This window comes from Ranitomeya imitator, chromosome 2 (assembly GCF_032444005.1).
Source record: "Ranitomeya imitator isolate aRanImi1 chromosome 2, aRanImi1.pri, whole genome shotgun sequence".
In the NCBI taxonomy this organism is placed as follows: Eukaryota; Metazoa; Chordata; class Amphibia; order Anura; family Dendrobatidae; genus Ranitomeya; species Ranitomeya imitator.
The window spans coordinates 547,730,134-547,746,441 of record NC_091283.1 but is presented as its reverse complement, the minus strand read 5'-3'; the positions used below and the strand labels follow the sequence as shown (position 1 = coordinate 547,746,441).

Sequence of the window (16,308 nt, the reverse complement as noted above, 5' to 3'; positions counted from 1 at the left end):
TTCCTTGTGAATCTCCCCAAAATTTTTGAATGGCCTTTTCTTAACAATCCTTTCAAGGCTGCATTGCTTGTGCACCCTTTTCAACCATACTTTTTCCTACCACTCAACTTTCCAATAATATGCTTGGATACAGCACTCTATGAACAGCCAGCTTCTTTAGCAATGACCTTTTGTGGCTTACCCTACTTGTGGAGTGTCAATGACTGCCTTCTGGACATCTATCAAGTCAGCAGCCTTCCCCATGATTGTGGATCCTATTGAAACAGACTAAGGGACCTTTTTAAGGCTATGTTCACATTTTGCGGATTTTGCTGCGGATCCGCAGCGGATTTCACCGCTGCGGATCCGCAGCAGTTTCCCATGAGTTTACAGTACAATGTAAACCTATGGAAAACAAAAAACGCTGTGCACATGCTGCGGATTACATTCCGCAGCATGTCACTTCTTTTCTGCGGATTTTCACCTGCTCCAATAGGAAACTGCAGATGAAAATCCGCATAAGAATCCGCAGTAAAAACCGCGATAAATCCACAGTAAAAACCGCAACAGGTTTTCACTGCGGATTTTGGAATTCCGCTGCGGAAAAATCCGCAGTGGAATCCGCAAAGTGTGAACTTGGCCTAAACGCTTAGGAAGTCTTTGCAGGTGTTTTTTTTTGTTAATTATTCTAATTTACTGAGTTAATGACTTTTGGGTTTTCATTGGCTGTATGCCATGTATATAATATATAAGTTTCACTTTTTATATTGAAGAACTGAAATAAATGAACTTTTTGATGATATTCTAATTTAGGGAGAAGCACTTGTATGTTGTTTCATTCCGCCTGAAGAAAAGTTAATTTTTTCCGTGGATATTGAAGGCAGGCTGTTTTCGTCTTGGAGCTGTTAAGTTTATGATAGACAATAAACTACATGCTGTTTTGATATAAAACCGTGTGCCATGTGTATCCAAGCGGCTACCCGAGGGCGTGAACCCCTACAATATATATATATATTTTTTTTATATGTACCTTACTATTTGACGTCGATAGGATTTCTGAGCTTATGCATTTTCTGCAATTTTGGCAATTTGACCATATACTGTACATATACAGTATATGCAGTAGTGTGCCATGGAAATATATGGAATTTCCCAGTCAAAGCATGCAGGTATTTATAGCTGTGCCTATTTTATGCCTTCTGCGGAGAAAATACTTGAAAGCATAAATTCAGTGAGTGTAACCAGGCAGCAGGTACGCTCCGAGGTTGCCTCTTGCTACATTGAGTCCGTACACCCTGTAGTGCTGCATTCAGTTCCCAACGGCATTTGTAGTTTATAGCGCAGAAAATTACTGGTATTGTTATAAAAATAGCCCTTTTCTTTATCTGTGCCGAATAAAGCCTGACTCTCTGCAGCGATAAACAGGCTGCAAGTTTGGGCAGGCACAGTTTTTTTTACAGCAGCAAATTATCTTTGGACTTGAAAAGAACTGGTTAAGCTTAAGCTTTGTTGTGAAAGCTCTGCCCTGATGCCAAGTGCGCACACTTCTAAATGCTGACCATGGCAATGGACATGACTTATGTGAAAATTTGGGATTCTTCCTGTCAATATGGTTGCATATCCAACATTTGCAGCTTTATCTAACAATATATAAGCTTAGTTGTGCTTCTTCTTTGTGGTCCTGGCTTATTGTACTCACAGAACCAAATCACAAATGTATAGACTTTTTATTTTTAGAGATAAAACATTTTGGTGGAGAAGTATGAAAACGAATGGTATGGAAAAGTGGGAAATGAGGTGCTAGAGAAGCATTTCTGATATTTAAGAATATGAATACTCCGTGGCACTAAACTTAATATTTATCTTAAAATATTCCCTTATATTTTTTTTTTCAAAAGTTGCTTGCAACGTATTCCTTCAATGTTCTTGATTTAAGGTGGTAGAATCTATCACCTACAAGTGGAAACAAAGTATAATACATTATATATAAGATAACTCACTACTTCACAGATACTCCTTTGGCATCATCACAGTTAAAAAACAAACCGAATAGCCAGAGAATACAACTGTAATCCTGGTTTAGATGATGGGGAGATTCTTAATAATATTCAGGATGTAGCTGTAGTATAATGCATTTGCCACTTGTAAGAAAAAACACACACGAGGAGAGCTGGGGGATATGGATATCCACCTGCCGTTACCAATCGGTGATTGAGCTAACACAGTCACAGCCCTCTGTGTACCCCTTACCCTCAGGTCAGTCAGGGAGCCGCACCTAAGATAAGTAGTTGCCAGAGAGGCTGCCCTGTCATGTGCTATTATCGAGGCACTTTGCAGTGAGGGCGGTATATATATCACCAGTCCCAGTACGAGAATATATATATATATATATATATATATATAAACTTCCGGTCCGTCACTGCCAGGATCCACCAATAACACCAGGACGGTATGCTGCCACAAGTTCCTCGTTAGATATCAGCCCGGTTCGTTAACAAGCTTATATCGGGTCAAATACTACTGTACAAACAATGGATAACTCCAGCAAAACCCACATTTGGCAATTGTAAAGGTGCAACCCAAAACAGCACATAGTGTAATGCTCAATTGTATAGGGCATAAGGGGCTTCTGGGATGTGGGGATAGTTACGGATAATACTATCCTGGACTAATACATAGTTACCAATAAGAAGTAAAGGCCAGTAATCCTCTTCTGTCTCAATCCACCCATATTGCGCTTAGCCCATTCAGTAAAAAGATCTATCTATATAAAGTGCCGTACGTTTTGCTTACCCATGTGTGGTTTACTGCTGGGTACGTCCATCAATTAGCCCCAATGCGCGTTTCGCGTGCTGAGCTTCCTTGGGGGCTGTGTCGATTATGGTAAAAATTGGGTCTTATACAGTACAGACCAAAAGTTTGGACACACCTTCTCATTTAAAGATTTTTCTGTATTTTCATGACTATGAAAATTGTACATTCACACTGAAGGCATCAAAACAATGAATGAACACATGTGGAATTATATACTTAACAAAAAAGTGTGAAACAACTGAAATTATGTCTTATATTCTAGGTTCTTCAAAGTAGCCACCTTTTGCTTTGATGACTGCTTTGCACACTCTTGGAATTCTTTTGCTGAGCTTCAAGAGGTAGTCATCGGAAATGGTCTTCCAACAATCTTGAAGGAGTTCCCAGAGATGCTTAGCATTTGTTGGCCCTTTTGCGCTCCACCTCACCCCAAACCATCTCAATTGGGTTTAGGTCTGGTGACTGTGGAGGCCAGGTCATCTGGCGTAGCACCCCATCACTCTCCTTCTTGGTCAAATAGCCCTTACACAACCTGGAGGTGTGTTTGGGGTCATTGTCCTGTTGAAAAATAAATGATGGTCCAACTAAACGCAAACTGGATGGAATAGCATGCCGCTGCAAGATGCTATTGTAGCCATGCTAGTTCAGGATGCCTTCAATTTTGAATAAATCCCCACAAAGACACGGTGGTTGGAACCAAAGATCTCAAATTTGCATTCATAAGGCAAAAGCACAGATTTCCACTGGTCTAATGTCCATTCCTTGTGTTCTTTAGCCCAAACAAGTCTCTTCTGCTTGTTGCCTGTCCTTAGCAGTGGTTTCCTAGCAGCTATTTTACCATGAAGGCCTCCTGCACAAAGTCTCCTCTTAACAGTTGTTGTAGAGATGTGTCTGCTGCTAGAACTCTGTGTGGCATTGACTTGGTCTCTAATCTGAGCTGCTGTTAACCTGCGATTTCTGAGGCTGGTGACTCGGATAAACTTATCCCCAGAAGCAGAGGTGATTCTTGGTCTTCCTTTCCTGGGGCGGTGCTCAAGTGAGCCAGTTTCTTTGTAGCGCTTGATGGTTTTTGCAACTGCACTTGGGGACACTTTCAAAGTTTTCCCAATTTTTCGGACTGACTTACCTTCATTTCTTAAAGTAATGATGGCCACTCATTTTTCTTTACTTAGCTGCTTTTTTCTAACAGTCTATTCAGTAGGACTATCAGCTGTGTATCCACCAGACTTCTGCTCAACACAACTGATGGTCCCAACCCCATTTATAAGGCAAGAAATCCCACTTATTAAACCTGACAGGACACACCTGTGAAGTGAAAACCATTTCCGGTGACTACCTCTTGAAGCTCATCAAGAGAATGCCAAGAGTGTGCAAAGCAGTCCTCAGAGCAAAAGGTGGCTACTTTGAAGAACCTAGTATATAATACATATTTTCAGTTGTTTCACACTTTTTTTGTTAAGTATATAATTCCACATGTGTTAATTCATAGTTTTGATGCCTTCAGTGTGAATTTACATTTTTCATAGTCATGAAAATACAGAAAAATCTTTAAATGAGAAGGTGTGTCCAAACTTTTGGTCTGTACTGTATACAGAGTAATATACAGGTATACAACCAGAAGTACAGATAAAAGTAGGGTACAAGTTAGAATTGCAGTTAGCTGTATGTGTCACGTTACCGTTTCTGATCACTTGAGGATGAAGGGAAGCTCTCATATCCACAGGAACCTTGTTAGTTTCTGGTCTGTCTCCACACGTGATGTGACGTGGCTTCTATGGCAGAACAAAGACAAAGGCTAAAGGTGGGTGGCTAGCTTTTAACCCCTAGCTTGCCACCTCCCATATTTGCTACCACCCCCCCTGGTTGGACTGAATTCTCCTCCCTTGACCTCCTAGCTGAAATAATTCCCAATATCTAGGATGAGTCATAACTTCTAAGCGGGGGTCCAAACGGGACGACTGACGTCTCAATGAGTTCGTTGAGGCTGGATCGATACGGAGAGTCCAAACTTGGGTTGGCTAAGTGATTCTGGAAAGCCAGTTTCGATAGCTCGGTATCCAGGACAGCTAGAGAAATATGAAACACTGGGGTGTGTGCGGAGGGCTCCCAGGGTTCTGATGGTATGTTGCACCTAACCCTGAGATGAACGGTACTCTCATAATTCATCTCTAGGTGTCAGTGCCAACGTGTCTACACTTTCCCCTTGATGTGAGCCACCTTGGAGTGGAGGAAGATCTCTGGATAATCTATGGGGCCTGAATTAATAAATCCAAAATGGAGTCTCCCTCGTGCCTCACATTAGTGTGTTGCCTTGTTCTGCATATTGATTGAGAAGAAAAACACTATAATATGTCTACACAATGCAGACAAGGACAACTTTAAAATATATACACATACATAATATGTGCCAATATTATAACAAAAACACAGCCCGGAAATACAAAATGCAACATTATCAGGATAAATAAAATGCAATAACTCAGGACTCGGCCACATGTGGCTGGCAGGCAGGACATGATTTGTGGCTCCCAGCTGTTTGCCAACATGGTGCATTATCACCATGTCTAGCAATGAATTGTTGGTCTCCAGATGGTAACTTTTATGAGTAACCTGTACAGAAGTCCAAATCTGGAGGCACATATATTGACCATGATGGTGGCGAGATAATAATCATGGTAAGCTGGAGACAGGATGGTAGTGTAAGGAGATGGACATGCTGCCGACATTCTCCCTTGAAGACACTCATATTGTTGTGATGTGTAATGTGCATTGTGAAATGAGTTATTAGCGACAGTGTTATATTTGGCCCAACAGCTGGGAGAGTTAGGGTTAATGCTGGGACTTTCCCAGAGTGGGAGGGGCTAAAGTGAAGCTACAAAGACAGTTTCCTGTCAAAATGTCAGATAGGGCTCAGCCTCCAGGAGAAGAAGACCTATGGTCTAATCAGTGAGCAGTTTTGCATGACATGAAAGGAGACCGAAACAGTAGATAGTGTGATCTTGAACAGAGAGAGGAAATGCAATAGAAAGACAGAGTTATGAACTGGAGACAGGTCCTTGGTCAGGATGCCTAGCAGTACGGCCCTGAGATCACAAGATAAGAGAGTAAAGGGCCAGGATGAAACAAGGAGCACGAAATGAAGAGAGTGCCTCGGGAGGGCATTCCAAGGTGTTAAGGTACCTTCACACTGAACAACTTTACAACGAGAACGACAACGATCCGTGACGTTGCAGCGTCCTGGATAGCGATCTCGTTGTGTTTGACACGCAGCAGCAATCAAGATCACGCTGTGACATCGCTGGTCGTAGCTGAAAGTCCAGAACTTTATTTGGTCGTCAGGTCGGCGTGATTCGCCATGTTTGACAGAAAAAGCAACGATGCCTGCAATGTTTTTTCACGGAGCTAACAACCAGCGAGAACGATAAGTACGTCACTGGATCGCTCCTGCATTGTTCTGGAGTTGCTGTGTTTGACATCTCTACAGCGACCTAAACAGTGACGCTCCAGCGATCTATTTTAGGTCGGCGCTCCAGCGATCTATTTTAGGTCGGATCGTTGTCTATATCGCTGGAGCGTCGCTAAATGTGACGGTACCTTTAGCAAATAGAGAAGCTAAGTAATAACCATAGTAGCACTCTCGCTCTCCTAAGGGGAAAAGAGGATGTGGAACCAGATGAAGTACAGGACTCTCACTTTTTGTACTGTAGTATCATTACTGGGGACCAGGGAAGCTTATATGGTACTGTGCTTGGTTGTGGTGAGAGCAGAGGAACTAGCATGGGCAGAAACCAACCAGCCTAGAAAAAAGAAGAGAGAATGTGTGTGATGATGCTCAATGTTCTAAAGAAAACGTTCGTGAAGTTATGCACCCGCTATCTATTGTACATAATCCCCACGAGGTTTATGTTTAATAAAAGACTGTTTATGTTTGACTGGTGGTCTCCCTCATTGAACCTTTCAACATCAGGACCTGGCCAACCCAAGTCATCGGTATCTTGCGGCCTACAAGGGCGTATCGCCCCCACAGAAGAAGGCCACGCACCTTGCCAGGACCCCATCTCTATGTAGTGTGCCTGACTCTGGAAGACGAGTACCTCGTCCATGGCCACCACCCCGCACCCCATTACAATGTCACTAGTTAGAGGGGTGATTGAAGCTGGATGCCATATTGTCGTGGGAGGGCCAGATGCACCCAATGTGAGTAAGTGGGAAAATGTTGATGTAAGAGTGATGTCTATAAGGAAAGGCAGAGTAAGATCTTAGTGTGATTTCTGGGCGGAAGCTACACATATCATTCCGACAAAGGGGGGCTCTTGGTGTAACTACTGGGGGAGGATGAAAGAACTGGATGCCACTACTCAGAAGACTCTAGATATAGCTCAATGCTGAGCTGAATGCAGCCCTTAGAGTAGTAAAGGTTGGGGACCAGGGTTGCCAACTTGACTTTTTATATTTTCTGGACAGCTTATCAAAAATAACAGACAAACAATATATATTTTACAGACACATTGGAAAAACATAATAGATCATTATGATTTTCAGTGATCCATGTCTACGGCCCATAATTCTGATATAAAGATATCAGCTGCATTTAATCTTCTAATCTTAATTTTTTTATATAGCGCTAACATATTCCGCAGCGCTTTACAGTTTGCACACATCATCATCACTGTCCCCGTTGGGGCTCACAATCTAAATTCCCTATCAGTATGTCTATGGAATGTGGGAGGAAACCGGAGAACCCGGAGGAAACCCACGCAAACACGGAGAGAACATACAAACTCTTTGCAGATGTTGTCCTTGGTGGGATTTGAACCCAGGACTCCAGTGCTGCAAGGCTGCTGTGCTAACCACTGAGCCACCATGCTGCATTTACTGTAAACTGTAAAACAATTTAAATTACAGACAAAAGAATCTGTATAAGTTTCTTTGGTTTAAAAAAAATCATGGATGCCAACATTTTTTTACAGACCGATAAAAAAAAAGTTCCATATTTTTATGGACTGTGCTGGAAAATCTCAACAGCTGGCAACCCTGTTGGGGAGCACTGCCCTAGAGGTTAGAGATTTATATTAATATTAATATTAATTAATGACTAATATTAATTAATAACTAATATTAATACTACAGAATGAGGGTACTGTTGTCTCGTTAATTGCATTGCTTGTCTGTTTGTCTATCCCTCCTGAATAGTAGTTATATTATCTTATCCAACAGGACTATGAAAAAGCCTCCCAGATGGAGCAGTTTGTAACACGTTTCTTGCTGCGAGAAACAATGACTCAGTTGCATTCCCTGCAGAGCTCCTTGGAGTGTGCCTTGGAAGCTGTAGAGACCCAGACTAGGCAAGACAGGTAAGATACAATTAGCTCATAGTTTGCCACCTTGTGTGAGACGCATAATTTCTTGCTGTGATCACATTTGGCAAAATTAATGCAGTAGTTTTTGAGCTTCTAAAATGTTTTCAAAGTATGTACAGTCATCATAACCTCACCTTGCTACTAGTTGAATTCTCAGGTTTGTCAAATTAGTGACAAGTGATGCAAATTGAATGGCCAGTATGAAAAACAGCAAGGCTGGGTGGGCTTTTTTTTGTGCCCAAATCTCTTATGGAGACATATATGTCTCTATGGTAACAGACGACTAACAAACCCAGTGTAGTCTGATCCTGTAATAAAATTATGATTTTTTTCTGCTTTTGACTAGTTTACTGAATTAATATGCTTGCATATATAGCCCAATCATATTCCACAACACTTCACATTAACCTCATGCAAAAGGGAATCTGTCACCACATTTGACCGATCTAAACTATTAATATGAGCATACAGGTTATAGAATGCTGAAAACAGTCCTACCTGTGTATCTCATATCAGCTGTGTTGTTGCTGAGAAATCATCTTAAATCACTTTATATCAGTGACCTCTTCCATTCTCCAAGGGGGATGGTGGCTGGAGATAATTCTGCCTCCAGAGCTTGTTTTAAATATAATGGGGAGTTACCAGTGTGATGTGACATGGTTACCACTGTTACCAGTGTGATGTGTAATAATGGCCGCTCTCTGCTCTCCTGATAACAGACACATCTGCAGGTTCCTCTCAGCTTCCAGCTCACAAGAGACAGGGCTGCAATATTTGTTGCAATACAGCAGGGCTGAGAGAGAAGCAAAAATGTGTTTGCAAGAAGACAAATGTCAGTTCTCCTGTCGTGTTTTGATGTCTCACTGGTAACTCCCCTTCATGTAAAATAAGCTCTGGAGGCAGAGTTATCTTCCAGGTACCGTCAGCCCAAGAGCCTGGAAGAGATCTCTTATATAAAGTAATAAAAGATGATTTCTCAGCAACAACACAGCTGATATGAGAGACAGGGAGGACTGTTTTCAGCCGTTTATAACCTGAACGCCCATATTAGTAGCTTAAATAGGTCAAACATGTGTTAGGGCTGGCGGAACGCACCGAGTAAATATAATGATAGTAAAGGTGCGTTCACAGCCCGAGGTCCACCGTGCAGGAGTGGAACCTGCTGCTAGTTAATGGCGGCACTATATGGCGGTACTACGCCAGAATAGAGATGGGTTCTGTCACCCGGTCTGTATAGGAGCGAACTCTGTTGCTTCACAGAGTCGCAGTGAACAAAGGTAACGCTGTGCCCTGTTAGCAGTCACAGGGTGCAGCAAATGGATACTAGTGGGATCCCTGCAATTCACCCCCACTATGCAGGTAATTTTTCCTGTTCTGACCCTCGGTGGCTTTTGATCCCGCGCCTGAGGACGCCCTGTGTCAGATGCTGGGATTAAGTGGGAATTCCCACCAAACACTGACGGATTGTCAGGAGAAATTGGAGATAGCCGCACAGAGTGCGTACAGCACCGCACTGGCGGTCACTGCTGGTTAGACGCAGCATAGATTGTGCCTGGTGCTGGATGGCACTATCTGGTTCTAGACAGCGCCTACATTCGTGAACATTCATCAACTCTAGGGATGGGAATGATTCGGATCTTTCACCAGAACAGGCATACATCCACACACACACACAATTACTGATTTATACTAGCGCTTGGCCGTGCGGCCATGCGAACCTTTATAGAGGAAGCTCTCCGAGACCTTCCTAGTGGTCCAATAGGAGCAGCTACAGGACCTGAGCATGTGACCCCTGACCTCCAATGAGAGGTTGTCCCTTGGGCATGCTCAGTAGAGGAAAAGCAGGACTTAGTCCCAGGAGCGTCTGCTTGCCGCTGATCAGTGCTGGTTACAAAGGCTGAGCCTGGAAGATCAGCAGTAACGCACAGTATCTGCCTGAGCCAGACGCTGGGACCGACGTCTCTGCTGAGCAGGCTCCACTGCAGCTGGAGAAGAATGGAAGACTGCAGCGGAGGTGGTTCGAGAGTCCCCCTGTGCAGCGGCGGGAACTCGACACCTAACATTACCCCCCCTTGGGCCTCGCTACGCTCGAAGGCAGCAATGAGCTGTGGGGCCTGAATGTGTTCAACAGGCTCCCAGTACCTGTCCCTTGGGCCATAACCCTTCCAATCCACCAAATAGAATCTTTTGCCAAGTACCACCATACACCCCATGACGGCGTACGCCTAGTAATCGTCCGTAGAGGAACCTGATGTCCCGGCAGATGACTCGGAAAACTGGGACATATGAAAGGTGTCGGTGATGCCTAGGCATGGAGGAAGGGCCAGACGGTAGACCACAGGGTTATCCTGTTCCAGGACCTTGAAGGGACCCGAGTAGCGAGGTGCAAACTCAGTGGATTCAACTCGCAGCCTGATGTTACGGGCAGAGAGCCACACTAAATCGCCAGGAGCAAAGGTCGGAGCGAGGCGCCGATGTGCATCGATGGAGACCCTCATTCTCTCCTTGGAGGCCTGGATGGCATCCTGTGTGTGGTCCCAAATGTCATGTGCCTCCACAGCCCAGTCTGCCACCCTGGAGTTGGCGGAAGACACGGGCATGGGTACAGGAACCTGCGGATGCTGGCCGTAATTAAGGAGGAATGGGGTCTGCCCAGTGGAGTCGGCTACGGCGTTATTCAGTGGAAACTCCGCCCGAGGTAGCAAGGATGCCCAGTCATCCTGCCTGGCTAAGACAAAATGTCGCAGGTATGTGACTAGGGTCTGGTTGGCCCTCTCTACCAACCCATTCGTCTCAGGATGGTATGCTGAAGAGAGATTCAGCTCGATGCTGAGAATACGACAAAGCTCTCTCCAGAACAGAGACGCAAACTGGGGACCCCGGTCACTGACAATTTTGTCAGGCATACCGTGTAGGCGGAAAACATGCTTGATAAACAATGCTGCCAAGACTCGTGCAGAAGGTAGCCGTGGAAGCGGCACCAAGTGCACCATTTTGGAAAAATGGTTGGTGACTACCCAAATAATGGTGCAGCTACGGGACTTGGGTAAGCCCATCATAAAGTCCATCCCGACCATTTCCCAGGGTCTGTCCGCCACCGACAGGGGGAACAGTAGCCTAGCAGGCCGTTGTCGAGGAGACTTATTCTTGGCGCAGGAGACACACACCCAAATATAGTCTCCGACGTCATGGGCCACATGCGGCCACCAGTACGTCCTCGCCAGAAGCTCAGATGTCCTTTTGGCCCTAAAGTATCCACCCACCCTGGACGAGTGAGCCCAAGAGAGAACCTCCGGTCACAGATTAGATGGCACAAAAGTCTTGCCCGGGGGCACAGACTGTAGCGAAACCGGGGCCACGGTCCTCAGGCTCTCAGAAGGGACAATAAGCCGAGGGTTCCTCCTCCTCCGCTGATGACACTACGGAGCGGGAGAGAGCATTGGCATGAATGTTCTTCTCCCCGGAGAGAAAATGGAGGGTGAAATGGAATCGGGAGAAGAACAGGGACCATCTAGCCTGGCCAGAATTTAGCCGCTGGGCAGTCTGTATATACACCAAATTTTTGTGGTCGGTGTAAACTTGGAAGGGAAAGCGAGCCCCCTCTAGGAGGTGTCTCCACTCCGAGAAAGCCAACTTCATGGCTAGCAACTCCCTGTCCCCGATGGAATAATTCCTCCCCGCTGGTGTGAAGGTCTTGAAGAAGAAGTAAGGATGTTTCCGACCTTGAGCATCCTTCTGGAAGAGGACTGCTCCAGCACCAATGGAAGAGGCAGCCACCTCCATGATAATGATAAATGGTTTATCAACATCAGGGCGATGTAAAATGGGAGCGCTAGCGAAGTGTGACTTAATAGAGAGAAAGGCCTTGAAAACCGCCTCCGACCACAATTTGAGATTTGCTCCCTTCTTGGTGAGGGCAACCAAGGGAGGTACCAAAGTTGAAAAGTGGGGAATGAACTGGCGATAATAATTAATGAACCCCATAAAGCGCTGCACCTCTTTAAGAGAATGGGGTTCCTGCCAGTCCATCACAGCCTGAAGCTTGTCAGGATCCATGGCCAATCCCCGGGCGGAGATGATATAGCCCAGGAAAGGCAAGGACTCCTGCTCAAACACACTTCTCCAACTTGGCATAGAGGGAGTTAGCCCGTAGGAGGTCAAAGACTTTGCAAACATCTCTCCGGTGGGAGTCTATATCTGGAGAGTAGATGAGAATATCATCCAGATATACTATGACCGAGGTGGTGAGCATATCCCGGAAGATACCATTCACAAAGTCTTGGGAAACAGCAGGAGCATTACAGAGCCCAAAGGGCATCACCAGGTATTCATAGTGCCCGTCCCTGGTGTTAAATATCGTCTTCCATTCGTCCCCCTCACGGATGCGAATCAGATTGTAAGCACCCCGCAGATCAAGTTTAGTAAATACCCTCGCTCCCCGCAGCCTATCGAATAGCTCTGATATCAGAAGCAGAGGGTATTTGTTCTTAACGGTGATGGCCTTAAGACCCCTGTAATCAATGCATGGACGTAGTTCTCCGTTCTTCTTCTGTACGAAGAAGAACCCAGCTCCTGCAGGTGACACTGACTTCCTAAAGAATCATCTTGCTAAATTCTCCTGGATTATTGGGACATCGCCTCCATCTCTAGGAGAGATAAGGGATAAACTTGACCCCGGGGAGGCTCTGCACCAGGCAAGAGGTCAATAGGACAGTCATAGGGGCAGTGGGGAAGAAGGGTCTCCGCAGCCCTCTTGGAGAATACGTCCGCATAGGGCCAATAATGCATGGGGAGCGAGGAAAGATCTGCGGGTACTTCAGTAGTAGCAACCTGAACGCACTCCCTCAGACATCTACCCTCACAAGATTCACTCCATCCCAAAATTCTCCCTGTGGACCACTCTATATGTGGGAAGTGGTAAAGTAACCAGGGTATCTCAAGCAGGATCTCGTCTATCCCCTCGGGAGTGACCAGTAAAGAAATAATGTCCTGATGGGATGGCGACATAGAAAGAGTAAATGGGATGGTTTGGTGTGTTATCTGTGAGGGCAGTGTCTACCCATTCACCACTCTTACGGTCACTATTTTGACAAGCATCACCAGAGGTATTGTGTGTTGTTGGGCGAAGGCAGAAGACATGAAGTTGCCCTCCACCCCAGAATCCATGCAAAGCTCTACCATATGAGTGGATGAGCCTATAATAATTGTCCCCTTCAAGGACAGTTTGGAGGAAAACGTCGCCGTGTCTAGTGTACCTCCTCCTACAACCACTAGACGCTGACGTTTTCCCGACCGCTGGAGACATTTCCTAGCATAATGTCCAGACTGCTGGCATACAGGACAGACCTTGGGTGCACGAGCAGTCCGGGACTTAGACCCCACCCGTGACACCTCCATGGCCTCAGGTGGCTTGGACGCCTGGATCGGAGATTCCAGAGGTCTGCTGAAAGTGGGAGCCAGGCGAAACATCTGCCTGCACTGGGCTCGCTTCAACGTTCGCTCATTAAAAGGAAGGTCGATGTGGGTAGATATTGCTATTAGCTCCTCCAGTGTGGCAGGAATCTCCCTAGTGGCCAAGGCGTCCTTCACATGGTCAGCCAGTCCCCTCAAGAACACTCGGATAAGGACTTTATCCAACCAGTTCAGCTCAGATGCGAATGTCCGGAAGTGAATAGCAAAATGACTGACCATGGACGAACCCTGTATCAATGCCAGCAGTTGAAGCGCCGAATCATGGGTAACTTGAGGTCCCATAAAGACCTGTTTCAGCGTGTCCAGGAACCTTGGACCACTCTGCCCAACATGATCGTCACCCTCCCACAGCGGCGTTGCCCACTCTAATGCCCTGCCTGACAGAAGAGATATAATAAATCCCACTCTAGCCCGATCCGTGGGAAAATGTGCAGCCAGGAGCTCAAGAAGTATGGCACACTGGCTCACGAATCCCCGACACAGCTTACTGTCGCCAGCAACTTATCCGGCAACGGGAGACGGGATAATGTCGGAGCAGGGGTGGCAGTAGACAAACTGGCTGCAGCCATGCTAGCAGCCTGAACAGCTACTGCTGTAACATCCACAGCTGAGGATGTATGCTCGAGAGCCGCCAACCTGCCCTCCGGCTGCTGGATGTACTGCTGCAGTCGCTGTTCGTCCGCCATTACTAGCCAGACCCTGGCGCTAGTATAATGTTAGGGCTGGCGGAACACACCGAGTAAATATAATGATAGTAAAGGTGCGTTCGCAGCCTGGGGTCCACCGTGCAGGAGTGGAACATGCTGCTAGTTAATGGCGGCACTATATGGCGGTACTATGCCAGAGTAGACACGGGTTCCGTCACCCGGTCTGTATAGGAGTGAACTCTGTTGCTTCACAGAGTCGGAAGGAATAAAGGTAACGCTGTGCCCTGTTAGCAGTCACAGGGTGCAGCAAATGGATACTAGTGGGATCCCTGCAATTCACCCTCACTATGCTGGTGATTGATCCCGCTCTGACCCTCGGTGGCTTTTGAGCCCGCGCCTGAGGATGCCCTGAGTCAGATGCTGGGATCAAGCAGGAGTTCCCACCCTACACTGATGGATTGTCAGGAGAAACTGGAGACAGCTGCACAGAGTGCCTACAGCACCGCACTGGCAGTCACTGCTGGTTAGACGCAGTATAGATTGTTTATACATATTAGTCCAAAAAATCAAGAACACATTCCTATACACAGATATACATAAAGAAGAGACCTATAGACTATAAAAATCAGGTCCCAGAATGCTACAGTTCACAAAATAGAAATTTATTATTGACAAACAGAATAAAACATTACTTTCACCAATTATCAAGACGTGCCTCCGATCCAATAGCCGACTTTATATGACATGCAGATATATAACAATCAAAGGTATAATATTTATATAAGGTAACACTTTTTATGGTTACTTAACCTTGATCCTATAGCTGATGGTTCTGTATACATATCATGAGGGGCTACTAGTGTGCATAGGGGGGTCAGTTTGTACCACAATATATCATATGTACGTAAATCAGACTAAAGCTCCTAAACTATAACCATTAGCCAATAAAGCTTATTGCAAAACAAAACGAATGGAGACTTTATCTTATTCCAGATAACCTTCCCCCATATAGCACCTAAGTAATGCATAAGCCCAATTATATAAAGATAGGCAACTAGAGCTATCCCTCCAAGGCGTATCCAATGGCAATAAAGCCTAAAGCAAACATAGACAAGTCCATCACAGCGTGACTACATGCCCTAATGTATATAACACCCAGGAGGTAAAATACAAATAGTATGCACAACCATGGGCAAAAACCATCAGTAACCCTGATTCAAAATCATAATTACCTCTGCACGTGTATCACAGAAAGCCGGTATAATACCCCAATAAATAAATACCCAGTAAATATAATGATAGTAAAGGTGCGTTCGCAGCCTGGGGTCCACCGTGCAGGAGTGGAACATGCTGCTAGTTAATGGCGGCACTATATGGCGGTACTATGCCAGAGTAGACACGGGTTCCGTCACCCGGTCTGTATAAGAGTGAACTCTGTTGCTTCACAGAGTCGGAGGGAATAAAGGTAACGCTGTGCCCTGTTAGCAGTCACAGGGTGCAGCAAATGGATACTAGTGGGATCCCTGCAATTCACCCTCACTATGCTGGTGATTGATCCCGCTCTGACCCTCGGTGGCTTTTGAGCCCGCGCCTGAGGATGCCCTGAGTCAGATGCTGGGATCAAGCAGGAGTTCCCACCCTACACTGATGGATTGTCAGGAGAAACTGGAGACAGCTGCACAGAGTGCCTACAGCACCGCACTGGCAGTCACTGCTGGTTAGACGCAGTATAGATTGTGCCTGGTGCTGGATGGCACTATCTGGGGCTAGACAGCTCCAACATTCGTGAACATTCATCAACTCTAGGGATGCGAATGATTCGGAGCTTTCACCAGAACAGGCATACATCCACACACAATTACTGATTTATACTAGCGCATGCCCGTGGGGCATAGAGAGGAAGCTCTCCGAGACCTTCCTAGTGGTCCAATAGGAGCAGCTACAGGACCTGAGCATGTGACCCCTGACCTCCAATGAGAGGTCGTCCCTTGGGCATGCTCAATAGAGGAAAAACAGGGCTAAGCCTGGAAGATCAGCAG

The 16,308-nt window shown here is 45.8% G+C and overlaps 1 protein-coding gene across 1 annotated transcript in view; it reads left to right on the top strand.

Moving 5' to 3' along the window:
* Positions 1–16,308, top strand: part of NECAB3 (N-terminal EF-hand calcium binding protein 3) — a 141,926-nt gene that overhangs the window by 77,581 nt on the left and 48,037 nt on the right. The window contains exon 6 of the mRNA XM_069751956.1: positions 8,008–8,144. Within this exon, the coding sequence (XP_069608057.1) occupies positions 8,008–8,144 (137 nt within the window). The remainder of the gene's footprint in view (positions 1–8,007; positions 8,145–16,308) is intronic.